Source organism: Hemitrygon akajei, chromosome 15 (genome assembly GCF_048418815.1).
Source record: "Hemitrygon akajei chromosome 15, sHemAka1.3, whole genome shotgun sequence".
NCBI classification, from domain to species: Eukaryota; Metazoa; Chordata; class Chondrichthyes; order Myliobatiformes; family Dasyatidae; genus Hemitrygon; species Hemitrygon akajei.
The window spans coordinates 12166071-12191107 of record NC_133138.1 but is presented as its reverse complement, the minus strand read 5'-3'; the positions used below and the strand labels follow the sequence as shown (position 1 = coordinate 12191107).

Here is a 25037-nt window from a genome sequence, read left to right as displayed (position 1 = left end):
ACTTACTTTTATTCACTAGCGTTTGAAATCCTCCTGATGTGGCTGATTTTGGGCTTGTGCCTAGGCCCTTGTGTTGTTTCTTTTGTGCCTATAAGCTGTTTGCCTTGTTGGCTATGTCTGTGTTTCTAGTATTTGTGATTTTAGCTATCTGCTCTGATCTGTACAGCACTTTGGTCAATGTGGGTTATTTTTATATGTGCTATATAAATATGCTTGACTTGATCTTTGAAGAATCACTCTATCTTGGAATGGATCCAGAGAACTGGAAATTTACAAATATCACTCTACTATTTAAGAAAGGAGGGAGGCAAAAGTCAAGTACTTATAGGCTAGTTAACCTGACTTCAATAGTTGGAGTCCGTTATTAAGTCTGAGATTTCGGGATACTTGGAGGCACATTATAAAACAGCAGAAGTCATCATGCCTGACAAATCTGTTGAATTTTTTTGAGGAAATAACAGATTGGATAGACAAAGAAGAGTCAGTGGATGTTGATTCTTAGATTGTCAGAACACCTTTCACAGGGTACAGCACATGAGTCTGCTAAACAAGATAAGAGCCCACACTATTACAGTAAAAATACTAATGTAGACAGAAGATTGGCTGATTGGCAGGAAGCAAAGAGTGTGAATAAAGGAGGCCTTCTCTGGTTGGTGGTGTTACGAAGGATGAACAACTCTGATGGGCAGAAGGGTGCAGAGTTTCCCATTTCCCTCCCCTGGGAGAATCACAAACTGTTACTGTTGCCAGGCTGTTAATGAGAGAGAAAGAGATGGAACAAAAACATATTGAGACTGGAACATTTGCTTCAGGCAAGGGCGAGATAACGGCTTGAGAGAGAGTTATGTTTATCCACCATGTTATGACTCCCGAAAGACTGATGGCTGTGGAGAGGGCTGTTTACGTGGTACCATCCTGCTCATTAGAATTCCTCAGTGGACAGCTAGAGTGGGCTGGTTTGTTGGGCTAAGCCATTCAAAACTGATTGACACCTGAGACCCCGTGAGTGGGGATAAAAGTGAGGACTGGGGTGACATCCCTCAGACACACCAGGAGACACACTCGTGAGCACTGTTTGAGTATTGGGACCCACGAGAAAGTGTGGGCATCGGGGACCGAACGGATCGGTCAATTTTAACTCACAGTGTTTATAGCGAGGCCGGTGAGGGCTTGTGTGTGTGTCCACCCTTGCTTGGGTGACGAGTCCACCACGGAAGAACGGTTTAGCTAAAGGACGGAGGGGTCATACTTGAATGGCCACAGCAACAACGACTCGACGGATCAAGAAAATAAGGCAAGTTTTGACCGGCTGTCACTGTTCGCTCGCTCTCTCTCTCCAACGATTAAAACACCAGACCCAACAACTACCTCGGCCTGCATGAACTGAACTGACCTTTATATTTCCATATGACAATTCATTATCCCCTAGACAACGATAGAGCTTGTTTACTATTTATTATTATACCCACACTTTTAGGTTTAGTATTGCTAACGTGTATTATCTGTATATTTGCATTGATATTGTTTTGTATATTTTACTAATAAACACTGTTGAAAATAGTACCACCAGACTCCAACGGACAGTTCTATCTTTGCTGGTAAGACACCCAGTTACGGGGTACGTAACAGTGGTCAGTAATAAGTGGTGTTCCACAGGGGTTGGTGTTGGAACCACACTTTTCGCATTATATCTTAATGATTTGGATGTTGGAATTGATGGTTTTGTGGCCAAATTTGCAGATGATACAAAAATAATTAAAGAAGCAGGTAGTGCCAAGGAAGCGGACATTCTGCAGATTAGGAGAATGGGCAAAGGAGTTCGATATGGAATATAGTGCATGGAACTGAATGGTCATGCGCTTTGTTCAAAGGAATAAAGGAGTAGACTATCTTCCAAACAGGGAAAAAGTTCTGAAATCAGTCATGTAAACAGTCTTGGGAACCCTTGTACAGGATTATCTAAAAACTAACTCACGGGTTGAGTTGGTGGTTAGGAAGGCAAATGTAATTTCAACATTTATTTTGAGAGGACTAGAATATTAAAATGAGGATGTAATGCCGAGGCATATTAAGGCAGTGCTCAGATGCATGGAGTATTGTGAGCAGTTTTGAACCTCTTAACTAAGAAAGAATGTGCTGGGATTGGAGAGGGTGCAGAGGAGGTTCGCAAGAGTGATACAGGGAGTGAAAAAGTTAACAGATGAGTTTTTGATGGCTCTGGGCCTGTACTTGTTGGGGTTTTGAAGAATGAAAGAGACCTCATCAAAACATATTGAATATTGGATGTGGAGTGGATGTTTCCTGTGGTGGGACTATCTAAGACCAGAGGGCACAAACTCAGAATGGAAGAATATCCTTTATAGCAGAGAAGAGGAGGAATTTCTCTCACCTGTGGAATTCATTGCTACAGACGTCTATGGAGGCCAATCATTGAGTATAATTAAAGTGGAAGTTGATAGACTATTCATTAGTAAGAGTGTCAAAAGTTATGGAGGGAACTCAAGACAATCGGGTTGAGATGGATAATAAATCAACCATGCTGGAATAATAGAACAGACTTGATGGGCCAAATGGCCTAATTCTGCTCGTATATGTAATGGTCTTACGCTCTTTTGCACAAATGATACTAAGTGAGCACTGGAAGCTGTTTGACTCTTTGAAGCCTCTGTGTATCAGTGCATCATGTTAATTAATGAACCAGCAAAAATTTCAGTCCACAGTTGTCTGGTCCACAAGAAAATAACCTCACAAATCTGAAGCTTTGGACACTCCTGTTAATCAAAGCAAACTGCATAAATTCAGAAGCAAGTTAGGTAGGTGGAAGAGGGTGGAATGGAAGGATATACACTTGGTACTGGATGAAAGTAGAGTGGAAAAAAGCCAATGTGCAGTCTTGACCAACTGTATTAATTGTTTTCAGTCTTTCAGTTCTATGTAAGTACTCTTAATCTGATGATTGAATGAATTTAAGATTGAAGAGTTACAGTGTTCATTATGTTAGAAGAGCTGTCTTAAATAACATAATATATTTGGTAGTTTTTTTACAATTTGTTTTTTAAAATCTACACATTGCATTTTGGAAGGCAGAAACTCAGGGCCACCACTGAACAATGTCATGGTCTTTCCCAAGCAAGAAATTGTGTTAAGACATTAACTCTATGAAAACAAATCTTTCTACTCATTACTTATATTGCCTTCAGTTCTTCATACATCCATATTCATATTATTATGTTGATGGTGGGCTGAATCAAATTGTACCCACAACTGCCCAAGGCTGTATCTTTGGACTTTTTGATGTTTTTTTCATTTCAGTGGGACTTGGTGTGTAACAATAACTGGAAAGAACCATTTGCTGCATCAGTGTACTTCACGGGAGTGTTAGTAGGTTCCTTTAGTTCTGGAATATTATCAGACAGGTGAGCCATTTCTTTTCTTTGCCTCATATAGTCTATTTATCATATATACCACTGACTAACTCCATCACATAAAGATCATGGTAGATAAGGTGATCTAATAAAATAAATGAATTTGCAAATAAATTACAGCATGATAGCATACTAATTTATGTTTTAATACAGGAGAACAACTTCATTCAATGGAATTTCCTGTATAAAAATTATTTGATTTTCATCTTCATTATTAATTTAACTAATTTTTATATTTATTTAGCGATACATGTAGTCCAGAGTAATCCTTTTCAACCCTTTGAGTGCTGTTGCCAGCAACACCCAGTATAGGCCATGCCTAATGACAGGACATTTTATAATGGCCAATTAACCTACAAACCAGTATGTCTTTGGACTGTGGGAGAAAACCAGAGCACTCAGAGAAAACTCGCATTCCACAGGGAGGACATATGAAACCCCCTTTACTGGGCATCTCTGAAATGCAGCTCGTTAGCCCCTCACTAACATCCACTAGATTCCGCGACAAGAAACTCACCTTTCTCAGGCTTCCTATGTCTAGGGTGTATGTGACTTTGATTCCACCAAAGCCATGAGGTTGGATGTCTCACCCACCCAAATCCCAGTTCAGGTGAATGCTATGTGATTTACTGCCCCCAACAATCAACAGATCGTACACTGCATACAATCAGAAGTATATTTAAGAATGTTAGCTTAAGCAAACAGTTATTAGAGGTAAGAAAGGAAAAAAGAAAAAGAGCCCATTATACTTAAACAGTCATTTGTGCATGGTGGAGCTCAAATCTTGAACATGTCTGTAACTCACACACAGGACCCTTTGGCTACATGAAAGCAAACATCACCTTCCAAAGGTCGCTCGAAATCGATCTTGAAGAAATGGATTCTCCCACGGGAGAGTATAGGTTCTTCCTCCTCGAAACCATTCATCTGCACAACAGGGACAGCATCCTCTACCATCTTCCCTCCTGTCTTCTCCCAGCTCCCACCAACAAAGACCTCTCCGCCCAGCATTCTCTAGAATATTCTCACAATTCTGCCATCCTGATTGGCTGATACACATTCCTAAATTGAGCAACAAAGCCTCTTATCTCAGCTCAAACCCAAACAAGCTGAAACCAGAACGGACTGCTCTTATAGAATTGCTAAAATGAAATACAGTAAGAATCTGAACTTACAGAGGATGCCAGGATTGAGCACAGAACTCCAACATGCCGAGCTGTAATAGCATTGCACTAACCATGATGCTACTGTGGTGTGAATGAACCAACCTGACTACATTTCCATCAATTCTGCACTGGATCCCCTAAGAGCCTGAACTGCAGGAACTGTTACTATCACTTTCCAAGCTGAAGGAAATTTACTATCAATTTTGTAGCCTAGGGGAAAATACACACACAGGACAACAAATACTTTTTGGGTCTTTAATTCCTTTATCTGTTTTAGATATTGCAGAAAGAGGTTATCGAAATAAAAACAAAAATATAAATTTTAAAAAACAGTTCCCACTATTACAATCTCAGTTTAGCTTCAGACCACACCGCTGTTATGTATGCAGTATGAAAACAACTAAAGCAAAATATACAAAACCATTCCTGAGTGGCAAATCTAAAACAAAAACAATGCAAACAACATTAGAATACCACCAATCCTGTACCTTATACACAATATCAAAAATATGAATAAATACATCTCATCTCAACTAAGAGATATACTCACATTTGGGACACACGTGCTTAACTTCCAAACACATATAGGCTAGACCTTGAAATGAGTTTGCCTCGTTCAAACGAGATTAACACATTTACATTACTCTGTTACAATCACATTCAGTCATGAAACAATAAAGAAAGATGAATAAACTTTTACAATATATTGTCTTGTAGTTCAATTACTAAAAAGACTAACCTAGTAGGCCAATTAAGGAACTTCACAATTAGGCTATCCAATGCTGACGAACTTACTCTTGAAAATCTAAAGTATCTACATGCAAAACATGTTGGCTTATTGATATTATAGACTTACAAACAAGTATAAACAAATTTACATGGATATTATCAAATATTGTTCACCTTTCCTCACCAAACCTGGGAAAAACATTCAAATGTTGTCCTTTCTAGAACACGGCAACTCTTCATTCTACTCCACCTGTGCAAAATGACATCACCATTTTCTCTTAAAGGGACAGGCAGCTATTTTAGCATTTCCAAGGAGAATAAATAAGTGCACTTTAACAATAAAAAAAAGATATTCAACAGTCACCTGTTTACATCAAGGTACATATATGCTACCATATATGACCTTGAGATTAATTTTCTTGCATGTAATTCATAAAAAATAATAACACTAGAATTTTACAAAAAATACATAATCAGACAAAGACTGATAATCAATGTGCAAAAGATGACAAGCTACGCAAATAAAAATAACACTGAAAACATGAAGAGGAAAGAGTTCTTGAAAATAAATTTGCAAATCGTAACGTCAGATCAGTGTAGTAGCGAATTGAATTATCCACACCAGTTCAGGAGTATAACGGATGTAGGGGAATAACTGTGCTGAACCAGATGGTGTGGGAGCTGAATCTTCTGTATCTCTTGCCTGATGGTAAGAGTGGGAAGAGGGCATTCTGGGCGATGAATATCCATATGTCTAGCTTTGTTTCTTCTTGTACTTCCATTTCTTATTGGAGCTGGGAGGGTTTACACCTATACAGAGGCATCTTAGCGCCAGTGGGTATTTCATCTTGAGTTAATTTTTAGTCTTTTCATTTTGTGCTCATAACAACCTGCCAGGTTAATTATGACTTTTCAATGGCTTTTAATTGACCTCATCAGAGTCTTGACTCCATTAGTCAAGGAGGGACAAAGGAAAACCGAAGAAAATTATGTTGCCCACCAAAATACATTTCCATTTTCGCTCTACCAAACTATTCTCATTGATATCTGCTGTCAAACAAGGCAACCCCATGACTCCGAAACTTTTCTCAACCTTGCTGCCATTCTGCATCTCAACTCAGATGAACTTTATAAGGGAATCAAGTTAAAGAGAATCAAATAGACCTTTATCAATTATGCTCCAGAACCAATATTACTCAGACTTTGGTGACTGAGCTGCAGATGATGCTTGATGAAACTCAGTTCCATGTCACTTACAGTGTTTGTGTGAATATAGGCACATCGGATAATATTCATAAGGTTATTTACCATCTTGTCCCTGCTACACTTTGTGGCGCTCCAGTACTAAAGATTTATGGTGAGAACCTGTAAAACATGGTCCTCATCCTATATCTTGGGAGACCCATCTCGACAAAGGCAGGCAACTGCTTTCAAGTGCCAACACAGCCTTTGATTGAGGAAACTCCTAGGATTTCCTGCCGTTAGGCTGTTCCAAATGATGAAGTAACTTTTCAGATGGTATTAAGAATCTCAATGCCATACATCAGGAGCACACCCAGGATGCGCATTATGAAGTAGTACAGAGACGAGAACCTCATAAGCTACACACCAGTTTCACAATCCACAAAAACAAAGTGGAAGTAGGCCATTGTCCATCTCAAGGGGCTGCCGAGGAAGAAGGATTTTCAATCCTTTTGTAAGTTATTAATTTATTGAGATAGAATGCAGAACAGGCCTTCTAGCCCTTCGAGCTGCGCTGTCCTGCATCCCCCAATTTAATCCTTGTCTAATCACAGGACAACTTACTATAACCAATTAACCTACCAACTACTATATCTTTGGGAGGAAACCAGAGCATCCAGAGGAAACCCACATAGCCACAGGGAGAACGTACAAACTCTTTACAGGCAATGGCAGGAATTGAACCAGGGTTGCCTGTACTGTAAAGCATGCTAACCACTATGCTACTGTGCCACCCCTTTAATCAGAATTAATCAGAAGCAGAAGAATAAATTGCTTTATCTATTTGTGTGCATGGCTGCATGTGTAATTGAGGGAACTTATATCTAAAAGGTACTTGAACGTTCATGTAGATTTACAAAAGTGTGATCTAGAATATGTTTAATTACATTATATATATATATTTGTCAGTAACTATGCAGTGCTGTATATAACTGTAATCTGTTTTCTAGGTTTGGGAGGAAAATTGTTATGTTTGGGACAATGGTGCTACAGGTTGCCTTCAATGTGCTTATCACATTCTCACCAAACTTGGAAATCTTCTGCCTGATTAATTTCTTGAAAGGTTTTGGTGAAATTTCAAATTATATGTCTGCCTTTGTTCTTGGTGAGTTGCTATGCTATTAGTTTAATGATGATGTTACTCTTGGTATGAAGTTCCAGCAACTACAAAATAGGAACAAGAGCTAACTCTATATCTTTTGTTGTTACTAGAGATTTATCAAGTTCAGAGTCAGATTTGTGTATTTTGATGAGCTCTCCTGTAAAATTTCTAATCTCTGAAGACTGCACCCCCAGTAAACTATATCTGTTCTTTAATGGCAAAGCCACCACCTCTGCAACCTGTCTACTGAATCCTCACTGCACTCCCTCTTTGGCAACTACATTGTTTTTTAGATGAGGAGAACAAAAGTTGTGCAAAACATGCAGGTCTGGCCTCAACAAGCCTACTGCAATTTCATTAAGACCTGAATACTCCTGAGTTAAATTTCTTTCTAATAATAACTAACATTTCATTTATTTGCCTTTTCAGTTGTTTGCTGCACATGGTTATTGATCTTCAGCAAGTGTAAAGGCAAATCCCTTTGATCAACAACAGTATTTGATCTCTCACCATTTAACTAACATTATCCTTTTCCACTACGTGCACTAAAGTAGATAACTTCATATTTTTCCACATTATATTCCATTTGGCATGTTCTCATCCACTGATTCAACTTGTCTACATCCGAATGAAGCCTCTTTACAACTTTCTTTGTGCGTGGAATCCTACCTAGTTTAATATTGACAACAAACTTGCATACTTTACAAGGGGCCTTCTCAGCTAAATCACTGATATGAATAAAATGATGCTTGGATCAAGATTAAGTCTTGTTCGGGCAGACTAATGGGAGAGACATAGGAAGAAGGAATGCAGCAAAGACAGAGATAAAGAGAGTTTTACATGGGTGGCATGATGCAAGAAAAGCAATGAACATCCTAACAAGATGTAGATTATGCAAAATAGAACATTTCTGCAGAACAGGACTTCTGGCTCACAAAGTTGTGCAAACTTTTAACTTACCCTAAGATCAATCGAATCCTTCTCTTTCAATAGCCTCTGATTTTCTATTATCCATATGCCAGTCTAAGAGTTCCTTAAATGTCCTCAATGTTTCTCTACCACTACCTATTACATCTCTTCTGGGGAGGTATGACCTGTACAAAAGTCACAGGTTGCACCTGAACCCAGGTGGGACCAGTATTCTCACAGGCATATTTGTTGGAGCTGTTGGAAGAGGGGTAAATTAATTTGGCAAGGGGGTGGGAATGGGAGTAAAGGGACTTAGGATGGGACAGATGGTGAAAAAGCAAAGATAGTGTGCAGACAGGCTGTCGGGAAGGGAAGGCAGATGATAGAACAAAATTGCAGCCAGCAGGGTAAGTATCAGTGCATTAGAGATGGAGAATCAAAAAGGGTAGTAAATACAATACTCAAAGTACTATATCTCAATGCAAGGAGTATAAGGAATAAGGTGGATGATCCTCTTGCACTATTACAGCTTGTCAGATATGATGTTGTGATCATCACTGAATTGTGGCTGAAGGATGGTTGTTGTTGGGAGCTGAATGCATGTTGTATCAGAGCGATAGGATGTAGGCAGTGGGAGTGATGTGGCTCTGCTGGTAAAGAATGGCTCAAATCAGTAGAAAGGTGTGACATAGGATCAGAAGATGTTGAATCTTGGTGGGTTGAGTTAAAAGATGTTGATGGCAGTTATATATAGGCCTCCAAACAGTAGCTGGGATGTGAACCACAGATTACAATGGGAAACATTTAAGGCAAATCAAAAGGGCAGTGTTATGATACTCATGGAACATTTTAACATGCAGGTCGATCGGGAAAATCATGTTGGAAATGGATCTCAAGAGAGTGAGTTTGTTTAATTTCTACAAGTTGGCTTTTTAGAGCAGCTTGTTGTTGAGCCTTTTAGGGGATCAGCTATACTGGATTGGGTGTTATGTAATGAACCATAGGTGATTAGGGAGCTTAAGATAAAATAACCCTTCAGAGGCCATGATCACAATATGATTGAGTTCAACTTGAAATTTGATGGGGAGAAAGTAAAGTCTGACGTAGCAGTATTTCAGTGGAGTAAAGGAAATTGAGGTGGTATGAGAGAGGAGTTGGTCAAAGTAATTTGGAAGGGGGTTGCTGGCAGAGATGACAGGAGATCAGCAATGGCGTAGATTTATTGGAAAAAAAGATAGATGTATTCCAAAAACAAAGACATACTCAAAGGGCAAAATAGAACCATAGCTAGCAAGGGAAGTCAAAGCTAATGTAAAAGCAAGAGAGGGCATAGAACAAAGCCAAAATTAGCAGGAAGAAAGAGGACTGGGAAACTTTTAAAACACTACAGACAGCAATTTAAAAATTATTAGAAGGGAAAGAATGAAATATGAAAGCATGCTAACAAACAATATCAAAGCAGATAGTAAAAACTTCTTCAAGTACGTAAAAAAAGAGAGATGACAGTGAATATAGGACTATTAGAAAATAAGGCCAGAGAAATAATAATGGGAGACATGGAGATAGCAAATGAACTAGATGAGTATTTTGCATCAATCTTCACTGTAGAAGACACTAATAGCATGCCAAATGTTGAAGGGTGTGAGGGAAGAGAGTGAGTGTAGTTACTATTCCGAGGCAGAAGGTGCTCAAAAAGGTGAAAGAACTAAGGGTACATTAGTCATCCAGACCAGGTGAACTGCACCCTAGGATTCTGAAAGAGGTAGAGGTAGGAATTGTGGCGGTATTAGTAATGATCTTTCAGAAATAATTGACTCTGGTATGGTACCAAAGGACTGGAAAATGTCACTCGACTCTTTAAGAAAGGAGGAAGACGCAGAAAGGAAATTATATAGCAGCTTTCCTGACCTCAGTGGTTGGGAAGACGTTAGAGTCAATTTTTAAGGATAAGGCTATAGAGTACTTGGTGACGCAGGACCAGATAGGACAAAGTCAGTATGATTTCCTTAAGGAAATATCTTGTTTGATGAACCCATTGGAATTCTTTGAGGAGAATGCAAGTAGGATAGATATACACCATGCATGGTCATTATATATTTGGACTTTCAGAAGGCCTTTGACAAGGTCCAACATATGAGGCTGCTTACTAAGTTATGAGCCCATGATATTACAGAAAAGTAACTGGCATGGTTAGAGCATTGGGTGATTAGTAGGATGCAGTGAGTGGGAGTAAAAGGATCCATTTCTGGTTGGTTGTCAGTGACTATTGGTGTTCCACAGGGGTCGATTTTGGGACTGCATCTTTTTATGTTGGATAACAATGATTTAGATGATGGAATAGATGACATTGTTGCCAAGTTTGCAGATAATACGAAGATTGGTGGAGGGGCAGGTCATGTTGGGGAAACAGGTAGGCTGCAGAAGGACATAGAAAAATAGGAGAATGGGCAAGAAAGTGTCAAATGAAATACAATATTGGAAAATGCATGGTCATGCACCTTGGTAGTAGAAGTAAATGTGTAGACTATTTTCTAAATGGGCATAAATCCAAAAATCTGAGATGCAAAGGGACTTGGGAGTCCTTGTGCAGAACACCCCAAAAGGTTAACTTGCAGATAGAGTTGTGGTGAGGAAGGCAAAAACAATACCATTCATTTCAAGAGGTCTAGAATACAAGAACAGGGATGTGACGCTGAGGCTTTATAAGGAACTGGTGAGGCCTCACCTTGAGTGTGTGAAGAGTTTTGGGCTCCTCATCTAAGCAAAGATTTGCTAGCATTGGAGTAGGTTCAGAGGAGGTTCCCAAGGATGATTCTGGAAATGAAAGGGTTATCATATGAGGAACATTTGATTACTCTGGGTCTGTACTCACTGGAGTTTGGAAGGATGAGGGGGATCTCATTGAAACCTTTCAAATGTTGAAAGGCCTAGACAGAGTAGATGTGGAAAGGGTGTTTCCCATAGTGAGGGAGTCTAGGACAAGAGAGCACAACCTCAGGATAGAGAAGCATCCATTTAAAATAGATGTGGAGAAATCTCTTCGGCCAGAGGGTGGAAAATTTGTAGAATTTGTTACCACAGACAGCTGTGGAGGCCAGGTTGTTGTGTGTAATTAAGGCAGGGATTGATTGTTTTTTGATTGGGCATGGTACGGGGAGAAGACCAGGAAAGGGGGCTGAGCAGGGATAAAAAGGATCATCCGTGATTGAATGGCAGAGCAGACTCGATGGGTCAAATGGTGTTGTTCTGCTCCAGTGCCTCATGATCTAAAATGCCGGCCTCAGCAGGTCAGACAGCTTATGTTGAATGAAAACACAGATATTTCAACTTTCATCAGAACATTGTAAATGTAGGAATCAAACATTTTTAAGATGTAGAGAAGGGTGTAATGGGAAGAACAAAGAGAATAGTGGTGCTGTCCGCTAAGATACAGGGATGAATACTACTGATTTGCCTCCAACTTCCATTCCCCACATATTTACCTGGCCCATTTCCGGCACCTACCTCCCCTTTCTTGATTTCACTGTCTTTGTCTCTGGAGACAGCTTCTCTACTGAGGTCTATTATAAACTCATAGACTCTCACAGCTACCCTTTTACTTGTAAAAACACCATCCCCTTCTCTCAATTCCTCCATCTCCACTGCATCTGCTCTTAGGATGAGGCTTTTAATTCTAGAATGAAGGAGATGTCCTCATTTTTCATGAAATGCACCTACCTTCCTCCAGCATCAACCTTGCCCTCAACCTACCCCTATAATTACTCTGGCACTGCCATTCAAGGCCCCAAACAGCCCTTCCAGGTGAAATGGCACTTCACCTGTGAGTCTGTTTAGATTATATACTAAGTCCAGTGTTCCTGGTGTGGTTTCCTGTATATCGGTGAAACCACAGATAGACTGGGGGACCATTTCACTGAATATCTATGCTACATCTGCCAGAAGAAGTGGGATCTCGCAGTGGCTACCAATTTTAATTCCACTTCCTATTCCTATTCCAATATGTCAATCTATGGCCTCCTCTACTGTCATGATGAGGCACACTCAGGTTGGAGGAACAACACCATATATTCTGTCTGGGTAGCCTCCAACCTGATGGTATGAACATCGATTCATCAAACTTCCAGTAATGCCCACCCCACCCTCTCCTTCACCATTTCCCATCCCCTTTTCCATCTGTCACCCTGTTTCCTTGCCTGCCCATTACCTCCCTATGGTGCTCCTCCCCCTTTTCTTTCTTCCATGGTCTTCTATCCCCACCTATCAGACTTGGCCCTTCTCCAGCCCGGTATCTCTTTCACTAATCACCTTCCCAGCCCTTTAGTTCATTCCTTCCACTCCCAGTTTCACTTACCACTTCATGTTTCTCTCTCCCCTCCCCCACCTTTTAAATCTACTCCTCATCTTTTTCTCTCCTTGTCCTGCCAAAGCATCTCGGCTGAAACATCAATTGTACTTTTTTCCACAGATGCTGCCTGGCCTACTGAGTTCCTCCAGCATTTTCTGCATGTTACAATGAGTTCATGGACTTCTTAGCAACTAAGACTGAGACTGTGCCGCTGCTTTCCTTCCTTCATTGTGTCTCATTATTACTCTACTGGCGTGCTCTGTGCTAAACTCCCATTCTTTCTTACTTCATCTCCCACCTTCCCTCCTGCTCTGCCCAGGTCCATTTTGTCCAGGAAGTCAACACTTAATTCTATTCCCATTGAACTCTATTCCCTAAAGCTTAACTCTGCTTTTGACCACCATACTTTCCTTCCTTGTGTAAGCAGAAATCCCCACCCACAAAATATATTTGACAACGGATTAGTTTACCAATATATACTTCCTGGCCATTACCAAGTGATAGTGGTAAATTGAAGAAATAGTTTTATTTATGGAAGTACCTACATAGATCTGGGAGTATTATGGATAACTGGCAGGGGAGAGACCGGCAGGGTCAATTATGGATAACTCTGAACATCCTCTACATAGCACCATCCAGAGACAGAGAAGCAGTTTCAGTGACAGGTTACTATCGATGCAATGCTCCTCAGACAGGATGAAGAGGTCAATACTCCCCAATGCCATTAGGCTTTACAATTCTACCTCCAGGACTTAAGAACTTTTTAAAAGCTATTAATGCTTTTTGAGACGGTGATTTAGATGCATATCATATTTTTTTACTGAGTTAAGTATTGTATGTAATTAGTTTTGCTACAGCAAGTGTATGGGACATTGGAAAAAAAGTTGAATTTCCCCATGGGGATGAATAAAGTATCTATCTATCTATCTATCTATCTATCTATTCCTCTGCTATATGCTGCCATCACTTGGATAAACAGTTTCAAGTAGATTACACTACAGCGTACCAATAACCGAGAGCAGTGGTTCATGAGCCAGTTGTAGAAAAGGTTAGATCTAGTCAGAAACATTCTAAAGCCCTGAGAAACTATTAAAAATTAAAAACTTTTCTCTGTTATGTTCTGTTTTCCTCATTTCATGCTGTTTCATTAGTGATTGGTGAAGTACTTTGGGCTTCACATTGCTTGATTTATGAGTTAAGCAGATGATGTAATATTCATATACATTTTTTCATTGAACATAAATGTTTCAGAGTGACATAAAATCAAAATGAACTCACTGTGCCCTGAACCTGGCTGTTCTCTTCTTGCAGGATCTGAACTTCTTGAAAAATCCATTCGGATAGCATACTCTACACTTGGAGTTGCCATGGGTTTCGCATTGGGCTATATGATCCTCCCTTTTGTTGCATATTTCATAAGAAAATGGCAGACGTTAATATTGACCCTGTCTCTCAGCTGTTTGGTATACATTCCTTTGTGGTGGTATGTAAACATTTTAAAGTTAAGCATAGTTAATCAATAGAATATGACCTTATATTGCTGGATGTCACTGACTAATGAGGCTGGATCTGAAAGTAACTTCAGCTGTGCAATAACATCACCTTGATTATGACAAGTGACCACAATATTGAATCAATCTATTGCTTCTGTATTAGTTGGATTCCTCACAAATTCAAATCACTTTATAGATCCTTACAAATTTCAAACATTTATAAAATTTGCCATGTGATACCTAACCAAATTTGAGATGTTGTGACTTCACTTTTCCCAGTGTCAAGTTATTCTGGCTACAGCACCCAGTAGCAATTATGTCAACATGCAGACTGATAAACAAGTTTGAAGTATTTCAAAATCAAAACTATGGATTCTGAAATATATATATATATTGCAATTTCATGATCAAAGTAACCTCACCCTGAATATTCTGTAACATTTCAACACATCCTTAGAAAGATGTCATCAACTCATCCCATTATCCACTTTGCTGTTTGTGTGTAGTTTGCATGTTGTTGTATATTCAGTAATATTTAAGTAATATTGTAAGTATATTGTTTGATAAAGCATTCCTTGTTTAAATAATTCATTACAGAATATATGTGAAAGTATGGGAATGGCAATCATCATTTGTGCATGTTTCGCTAAAGTGAAAATTAAACTATGACATGTTATTCCCAGCTCCATGTTCTTATTTTAATTAGTTTTATATTTTGGAGTTACACAACTTAACAGATGAATAATGGCCTTTTAAATGTATTTTTTTATGATACAAGACCCTGATGGGCATGAAGAACTTACAGTACTGCAGGTCTACCTCATCAGTGAGTTGCTTGTTGGCAGAGAAACTGAAGGAGCTGGATTTGGTGGAGTTCGTGCAGCTGCCTGCATAAGAGGAGTCGGTGTGCATCAGCAGTGTTCAGTTTAACAACGAGTGATCATCTTAGTCGCTTTTCTTGTGATCACAACACCTTGTTGGACATTCTTAATGTGGAATGCCGCAAGTGCAATTCACCGATTTATTGGCAAATGGCGGGGAGCAGTGTGGTGTCGGTCGTAGTGAGGATTAGACATCAAGCCGCAGTGTAGCATGTTTACAGCCACCCCGAAGAGGCATTGGAGTCTGAGTACTCTGTGGGAGATGACATGGCGTGGCGTCCAAGCTCGGGTCAAAGCTGTGCCCCCCCACCCCCCACCACTCCCAGCGTTCACTCGGCAGAAGACAAGCTGCATTGTGTTTGACTGCGTGCATGGGACTCAGGTTCTTGGACTCTATTTCTTTTTGTGTGATTGTATTTTACTGAGAACTCACGTGTGTTTGTTGTGTTACATGTGTTTTGTGCTGTGCATGTCTATTAGTGCTCCATTTTGCACCTTCATCCACGAGCTGTTTTGTTTGGCTGTATTCATGGATATTTATGCATGGTTGAATGGCAATTGAACTTGAACTTGTGGAAGTTTAAGTGATCCTGAGACAGATAATTACTTGTTGAAGTGCAGTGAGACATTAAGTTAAAAAAAGTGCAGCAATATTTGATTGAGTAAAAGCAATCTTGTACATTCTTCTTCAAGAAGGGACAAAGGCATTCAAGTTAAAAAAATGAAACAAACAGACAAATTCACAAATAAACGATAAATACAGAGTGATAATAATAAATTCAAACAAAATCAGAAATAGCTGGCTACATTGAAAAGATAGAAATGTTCAATTGCACAAAAAATAAGTTTCTGCCGTATGTGGAACAAATTGAGCAGTACATTGAAGCAAATGGACTAGCCAATGAAGGTGTGTGCAGTTTTGCTGAGAGCATTGGGTTTAATGGTATACGGTTTGCTTAGAAGTCAGATTGCTTCAAACCAGCCAAAATGAGCTTTGCTGATATCATGAAAATTATGCAGGAACATTTAGAAGCAAAACCATTGTTAATTGCAGAATGCTTTAGATTTCATAAGGGGAATCATAAGGAAGCAGAGTCTATTTCAGCCTCTATGGCTGAATTGAACTTTTCTGAGCATTTTTCTTCCATTATGGGATTAATGATGCACTGAAGGATTGTTTAGTTTGAGGAATCTTACAAGATAGCATAAAAAAACTGCTCCTAACTGAAGCACAATTTACATTTAAAAGAGTAGTTGAAATAGCTGCATCAATGGAAACAATTGAGTTGTAGTCAGGAAACAACGCAAGGAAATGAGCACTAACCTTTATACTGTTGATAAAAAGTCTGATAATGATGTGAGTAACTCAGGACTGAGCAGCCTTAAGATTTACTATGTGAAAACTTACATGAGATAAGCAAAATAGCTTACACCAGAAGTGAATGGCAAATTAACTGAAATGAAATTGCACCCTAACTTGGCTGTTTCTGTCATTCCACATAATGAGTATGAATGGCTTTTCAACAATACTAAACTATGCCTGCAGATAGCCAACTAAGAACTTATACTGGAGACAAGAACTCCTTTGGAATGACATTCACAGCAGTGAACTATAACAAAGGTCAAGACATATTGGGCTTGCAAGTGGTTAAAATTTTAAAAAGGCTAGCATTGTGGAGCTGTGAATGGTTGAGACAACTACAGCTTAATTGGAGATCTATCCATCATTTGCATGTCACAAAAGAGTCAACTAAAAGTGAATTAAAAGAAATGGATGATGCCACAGCATTGTCCTAGGATGGCACTGAAAAACTCAAACAAATTGAGGGTAAAATAATATTAAATGAAAATGCCACATCCAAGTTTTGCAAAGCCCATCCATTTCATTATACCACCCAGGATAAAGTAGCCAATGAACTAGATTACCTCAAAGCTGAATGGACTCTTTCCAAGGCTGAGTGGAGCCCATGAGAAATGCCGGTTGTCTAGTTGCCGAGAAGAATGGCAAACATTAGAATTCCAAAGGAGTTCACACAAAATGTTGGAGGAATTCAGCAAGCCAGGCAACATCAATGGAAGTCAACATTTCAGGCCCTTCATCGGGACAGGGAATGAAGGGGAAACGTCAGAAGGTGGGGGAGGGGAGGAAGTAGTACGAGGTAACAGGTATAGCTGAGCACGTGGTCGAAGAGTTGGAGGGCAGCAGAAATTCCAAAGGGGGAGCAGTGAGAGAGGGTTTCACTAAACTAGGAACCTTAATGTAAAGAAACCTTTAGGAGGCAGTGATCATAATAGGATTGAATTCATATTGCATTTGAGAAGGAAAAACGTAAGTCTCATATATCAGTATCACAATGGAATAAAGAGAAAGGCCGAGGCATTAGAGAGGAGCTTGCCCTGGTGGACTGGAGGACAATACTGGCAGGAGTGATGGCAGAGCAGAGGTGACTGAAGTTTCTGTGAATAGTTCACAAGGCACAGGATAGAGATATGCCACAGAAGAAGAAGTTTTCAAATGGCAGGGCTAGGTAACCGTGGCTGACAAGGAAAGTTAAGGACGGCATAAAAGCCAAGGAAAGGGCAAAGAAAGGTAACAAGACTGGGTGATGAGTTGTATGATTGGGAAGTGTTTAAAATCCAATAAAAGGCAACTAAAAAAGCAGTAAGAAGGGAACAGATAAAATATGGGGGCAAACTAGACAATAATATAAAGTAGGATACTAAAAGTTCTTGTTCGGTTATATGAAGAGTGAAAGGCAGGTGAGAGTTAATACTGGACCACTGGAAAATAATGTTGGTGAGATAGTATTGGGGGACAAACAAAAGGCAGATGAACAATATGGGTACTTTGCATCATTCTTCACTGTGGAAAACTCTAGTAGTGTGTCTGAGCTCTGTGAGTGTCAGGGTGCAGGAGCGTGTGCCATTGGTATTACAAAGGAAAAAGTGCTAGGCAGACTCAAATGTCTTGAGGTGGATAAGTCACCTGGACCAGATGGACTACATCCCAGAATCCTGAGAGAGGTTGCTGACGAGATAACAGATGCATTGGTCATGATCTTTTAAGATTAACTTGATTCTGGCATGGTCCCAGAGGACTAGAAAATTGCAAATGTCACTCCACTCATTAAGAAGGGAAGCAGGCAAAAGAAAAGAAATTATAGGCCAGTTTGCCTAACCTCAGGGGTTGGGAAAGTGTTGGAGTCTATTATTAAGGATGGGTTTTCGGGATACTTGGAGAGTAATGATAAAATACATCAAAGTCAGCATGGTTGCTGTAAAGGGAAATCTTGCCTGCCAAATCTGTTAAGAGTTTTTCAAGGAAGTAAGAAGCAGGGTGGACAATGGAGAGGCAGGGGATGTTATTTACAAGAGAAAGTCTGCAGAAGCTGGATTCGGCCCGAAACATCAACTGTACTCTTTTCCTAGATGCTGCCTGGCCTGCTGAGTTCTTCCAGCATTTTGAGTGGATGTCATTTATTTGGATTTTCAAAAGGCATTTCATAAGATGCCACATATGAGGATGCTTAACAAGATAAAATCCTACGGCAACAGGAAAGTTACTGGCATAGATAGAGGAATGTTGATGGGCAGGAGGCAGTGAGGGGGAGTAAAAGGGGCCTTTCCTGGTTGGCTGCCGGTGACTGGTGGTGTTCCTCAGGGGTCAGTATTGAGACTGCTGCTTTTCACATTGTATGTCAATGATTGAGATGATGGAATTATTGTCTTTGTGGCAAAGTTTATGGATGATATGAAGATAGGTGGAGGGATAGGTAGTGCTGAGGAAGCAATGTGATTGCAGCAGGACTTAGTCAAATTGGAAGAATGGGCAAAAAAGTGGCAGATGGAAAAGTTTTGGGAAAAATATGATAATGCATTTTGATAAAAGGAACAATAGTGCAGACTGTTATCTAAATGGGAGAAGGTTCAACCATCAGAGGTGCAGAGGGACTTAGGAATCCTCATGCAAGTCTCCTAGAAGGTTAATTTACAAGTTGAGTCTTTAGTAAAGAAGGCAAATGCAATGTTGGTATTTAGAAACATAGAAACATAGAAAACCTACAGCACAATACAGGCCCTATGGCCCACAAGTTGTACCAAAAATGTCCCTACCTTAGAAATTACTAGGCTTACCTATAGCCCTCTATTTTTCTAAGCTCCATGTACCTACCCAGAAGTCTCTTAAAAGACCCTATCATATCCGCCTCTACCTCTGTTGCTGGCAGCCCATTCCACGCACTCACCACTCTCTGAGTAAAAAACTTAACCCTGACATCTCCTTTGTACCTACTGCCCAGCACCTTAAAACTGTGTCCTCTTGTGGCAACCATTTCAGCCCTGGGGTGATCAATGCCTCTCTCATCTTATACACCTCTATCAGGTCACCTCTCATCCTCCATCGCTCCAAGGAGAAAACGCTGAGTTTATTTCAAGGGGAATAGAATATAAAGGTAAGGAGATAATTCTGAGACTGTATATTCTGGCTGCACATGGAATATTGTCAACAGTTTTGGGCCCCATATCTCAGAAGGGATGTATTGTCATTGAAGAAGAGTCCAGAGGAGGTTCACGAGGATGATTCTGGGAACAAAGGGGTTAACATATGAGGACCATTAGGCAGCTTTGGGCCTGTACTCATTGGATTTAGAAGAATGGGTGGGGATTTCATTGAAACCTACCAGATGTTGAAAGAAATAAAACTGGATGTGGAGAGGTTGCTTTCTATGGTGGGGGTATCCAGAACTAGAGGGCACAGCCTCAATATTGAGGGGCGACCTTTTAGAACGGAGGAAAGGAGGAATTATTTCAGCCTAGAGTGGTGAATCTGTGGGATGTTTTGCCACAGACTGCGGTGGAGGCCAGGCCCATGGGTATACTTAAGGCGGAGTTTGATCATTTCCTGATTGGTCAGGGCATCAAAGGACATGGCGACAAGGCAGGTGTATGAGGTTGAGTGGAATCCAGGATTAGCTCTGTTGGAATTGTAGAGCAGACTTGATGGGCTGAATGGCCTAATTCTGCTCTTATGTCTTTTGGTCTTAGGGGCTTTGAACTCCTGATGAAGGGAAGATTTGAACTTCTTCAGGGTAGGCATTCCTCGAAGAGACTTTGCAGTGATTGTAATATCACAAACATATTTAAAAAATCTGCAGATGCTAGAAAGAATAAGTCTGTCAGGATCCGTTGAGATTTTAAGGTCAGTATCAACCCACCACTGAAAGAAGATCAATACCTTCTACCCAGGATAGACAATATCTTTGCAAACATTTCTGGAGGAAATCACCTCAGCAAAGCGGACATCTGAGGCCTGCCTATAGATGGAGATGGAAGAAGTGTTTCTCACCATAGAAAGTCACAAAGGACTTTATCGCTATGATAGGCTTATTTTTGGAGTAGCATCTCTGGCAGAAAGCTACGGACCAGGTACTGCAAGGCTACCAGGCATTCAGTGTTACCTGATTGACAAGGAACATCTCCAAAACCTCAAGGCAATGTTATAAAGATTATGGGCTCAGAGCACAACACAACAATCACAAATTCTTTAAACCAGGCATCATTTGCTGTGGTCACAGCATGGGCACACAAGGGTTACACAAGTGTACTGAGAAAATTCAAGTAGTGGTAGATTCCCCAAGGCCCAAGGATATGCCACATTTGCAATCCATTTTAGGATTTGTTGATTATTATACCAGGTTCCTGCCAAACCTGGCTACTCTTCTCCACCCCTTGTACTCATAACTACAGATCAGGAAAAAATTGCAATGGACAGATCAGTGTGAATGGCTTTCCAACAGGTGAAGGAAATGGAGAAGTGAGACACTAAACTCACACATATTGATCCACGCCATCCAGTGAAGCTTGCCTGTGACATCTCACCTTATGGTATAGGCACAGTCAGGTCACATGTTATGAGTGAAGGAAGTGAACACCACATAGCCTTTGAATTCTGTCCCCTTACCGCTGTAGAGAAAAATTACACACAAATTGATAGAGAGGCCTTGAGTCTAGTTGGGGTGTAAAAGATTTTAACAAGTGCTTATATGGGAGAGAATTTACCCTTGTTACAAATATCAACCAGCAATGTTCATTTTTAATCCACAGAAGGGTGTTATACTAACAGCAGCAGTATGAATGCAGAGATTGGCTCTATTTTTTGGAGGACACAATTATCATCATATTATGGAACAAGTGAATTTCCTTCATTTCTTTCTTGTTCATATGAAGCGTATCTGATACAATTCATCCCTGGGCAACAACGTAACATTATATATTCTGGACAAAGCACATTCTACTCTCTTTGATAATTAAGTCAACGGGATGTATTTCCGAGACAAAGTACAATACATTAATGACACTATGTAAAGCCATAGATTAATGATACCATCATTTTCATGACAGTAAGTATATATTGTCAGTCCTGTGTTTCTGTAGAAAGATTTTCATTAATATTTTTCACCTGAGTTTCTTTGAGAGTAATGGCTTAATTTTTTTCAAGTTTCTTTCCAACAGATCGCATTGCTATGTTAAACATTATTGAAGTTTCTAATTGTTCACTTTGCCATTATGGATGTCAACTTCAGTCTTTCACTTGTTTCATTTCGTCCATATATTTTGTCCTTCTGTTCCATGATACTGTCACTAAATTGTTTTAGAAACATAGAAAATAGGTGCAGGAGTAGGCCACTCGGCCCTTTGATCCTGCACCGCCATTCAGTATGATCATGGCTGATCATCCAACTCAGAACCCTGTACCTGCTTTCTCTCCATACCCCCTGATCCCTTTAGCCACAAGGGCCATATCTAACCTCCTCTTAAATATAGCCAATGAATCGGCCTCAACTGTTTCCTGTGGCAGAGAATTCCACAGATTCACCACTCTCTGTGTGAAGAAGTTTTTCCTCATCTCGGTCCTAAAAGGCTTCCCCTTTATCCTTAAACTGTGACCCCTCATTCTGGACTTCCCCAACATCTGAAGCAATCTTCCTGCATCTAGCCTGTCCAACCCCTTTAGAATTTTATACGTTTCAATAAGATCCCCCCTCAATCTTCTAAATTCCAGTCAGTATAAGCCTAGTCAATCCAGTCTTTCTTCATATGAAAGTCCACCATCCCAGGAATCAATCTGGTGAACCTTCTTTGTACTCCCTCTATGGCAAGAATGTCTTTCCTCAGATTAGGGGACCAAAACTGCACACAATACTCTAGGTGCAGTCTCACCAAGGCCTTGTACAACTGCAGTCAGAACCTCCCTGCTCCTGTACTCAAATCCTTTTGCTATGAATGCCAACATACCATTTGCCTTTTTCACCGCCTGCTGTACCTGCATGCCCACCTTCTGTGACTGGTGTACAATGACACCCAGGTCTCGTTGCACCTCCCCTTCCTTTTCCCAATCGGCCACCATTCAGATAATAATCTGTTTTCCTGTTCTTGCAACCAAAGTGGATAACCTCACATTTATCCACATTAAATTGCATCTGCCATGAATTTGCCCACTCACCTAACCTATCCAAGTCACCCTGCATCCTCTTAGCATCCTACTCACAGCTAACACCGTCGCCCAGCTTCATGTCATCCGCAAACTTTGAGATGCTGCATTTAATTCCCTCATCTAAATCATTAATATATATTGTAAACAACTGGGGTCCCAGCACTGAGCCTTGCAGTACCCCACTAGTCACTACCTGCCATTCTGAAAAGGTCCCATTTACTCCCACTCTTTGCTTCCTGTCTGCCAACCAATTCCCTATCCACATCAATACCATACCCCCAATACCATGTGCTTTAAGTTTGCACACTAATCTCCTGTGTGGGACCTTGTCAAAAGCCTTTTGAAAATCTAAATATACCACATCCACTGGCTCTCCCCTATCCACTCTACCAGTTACATCTTCAAAAAATTCTATAAGATTCGTCAGACATGATTTTCCTTTCACAAATCCATGCTGACTTTGTCCAATGATTTTACCTCTTTCCAAATGTGCTGTTATCACACCTTTGATAACCGACTCTAGCATTTTCCCCACCACCGATGTCAGACTAACCGGTCTATAATTCCCCAGTTTCTCTCTCCCTCCTTTTTTAAAAAGTGGGATTACATTAGCCACCCTCCAATCCTCAGGAACTAATCCAGAATCTAAGGAGTTTTGAAAAATTATCACTAATGCATCCACTATTTCTTGGGCTACTTCCTTAAGCACTCTGGGATTTAGACCATCTGACCCTGCGGATTTATCTGCCTTTAATCCCTTCAATTTACCTAACACCACTTCCCTACTAACATGTATTTCCCTCAGTTCCTCCATCTCACTAGACCCTTGGTCCCCTACTTTTTCCGGAGGATTATTTATGTCCTCCTTAGTGAAGACAGAACCAAAGTAGTTATTCAATTGGTCTGCCATGTCCTTGTTCCCTATGATCAATTCACCTGTTTCTGACTGTAAGGGACCTACATTTGTCTTGACCAATCTTTTTCTTTTCACATATCTATAAAAGCTTTTACGGTCAGTTTTTATGTTCCCTGCCAGCTTTCTCTCATAATCTTTTTTCCCTTTCCTAATTAAGCCCTTTGTCCTCCTCTGCTGGACTCTGAATTTCTCCCAGTCCTCAGGTGTGCCGCTTTTTCTGGCTAATTTATATGTTTCTTCTTTGGACTTGATACTATCCCTAATTTCCCTTGTCAGCCACGGGTGCACTACCTTCCCTGGTTTGTTCTTTTGCCAAACTGGGATGAACAATTGTAGTTCATCCATGTGATCTTTAAATGCTTGCCATTGCATATCCACCATCAACCCTTTAAGTATCATTTGCCAGTCTATCTTAGCTAATTCACGTCTCATACCTTCAAAGTTACCCTTCTTTAAGTTCAGAACCCTTGTTTCTGAATTAACTATGTCACTCTCCATTTTCCTTATGAATATCAGCATTATCATTTCTCTCTTCTCAACTTACTGATACTTTATGTTTTTAAAATGCCCTCTTCACCTTCTCACTGACTTGATCTTTTTCACCTTCATACCTCCAGCACACATCCAGTGCCTCAGTGAGAATGTTGCAATCATAGACGTTTGTCAATAATGTTCACAACCTGAGACCTTAGAAACATGTTAGAAGTTAAAATCCACTTTACCCATAACTTATGTTATCTTATAATCATTAATAATTTCTGAATTAACTAATACATTTAAATACAACTTCATGATATTTATTATTATTAAGAAGTATTTTCTTCATTGAGACACAGTGGCCTTTCTGGCCTTCCAGCAATCCCCTGATTTAATACTAGACTAATCACTTGACAATTTACAATTGCAATGACCTACCATCTGGTATACCTTTAGACTATAGGAGGAAACCCACATTGTTACGAAGAGAATGTACACACTCCTGACAGGCAGCTGTGGGAATTGAACCTGAGTCACCTGTACTGTATAGTGTTGTACTAACCATCACTCTACCATGCTGCCCATCTTAGTAGTAATATCACAAGTCTATTAGGGCTTCAATAGTCATGTTATAAAATAACTTATTTAATTCCAGGTTTATTCCTGAATCTCCACGCTGGCTATTATCTAAAGGAAGAATAGAGGAAGCTGAATCAATAATTCGACACATGGCAAAGAAAAATGGTGTCACTCCTCCAGCGATGCTTTTCAGTGAAGATGAGGTATTGCAACAATGCCATCTTTTTGTTTCTTTGTGATTCAAAGTTCAAAGTAAATTTATTACCAAAGTACATATACAG

The 25037-nt window shown here is 40.0% G+C and overlaps 1 protein-coding gene across 2 annotated transcripts in view; it reads left to right on the top strand.

Moving 5' to 3' along the window:
• LOC140739172 (organic cation/carnitine transporter 2-like) overlaps positions 1 to 25037 on the top strand; it is a 99564-nt gene that overhangs the window by 52745 nt on the left and 21782 nt on the right. For both annotated transcript variants that reach the window (XM_073067207.1, XM_073067206.1), the window contains exons 2-5: positions 3313 to 3416; positions 7513 to 7667; positions 14230 to 14401; positions 24833 to 24959. In XM_073067207.1, the coding sequence (XP_072923308.1) occupies positions 3313 to 3416; positions 7513 to 7667; positions 14230 to 14401; positions 24833 to 24959 (558 nt within the window). The remainder of the gene's footprint in view (positions 1 to 3312; positions 3417 to 7512; positions 7668 to 14229; positions 14402 to 24832; positions 24960 to 25037) is intronic.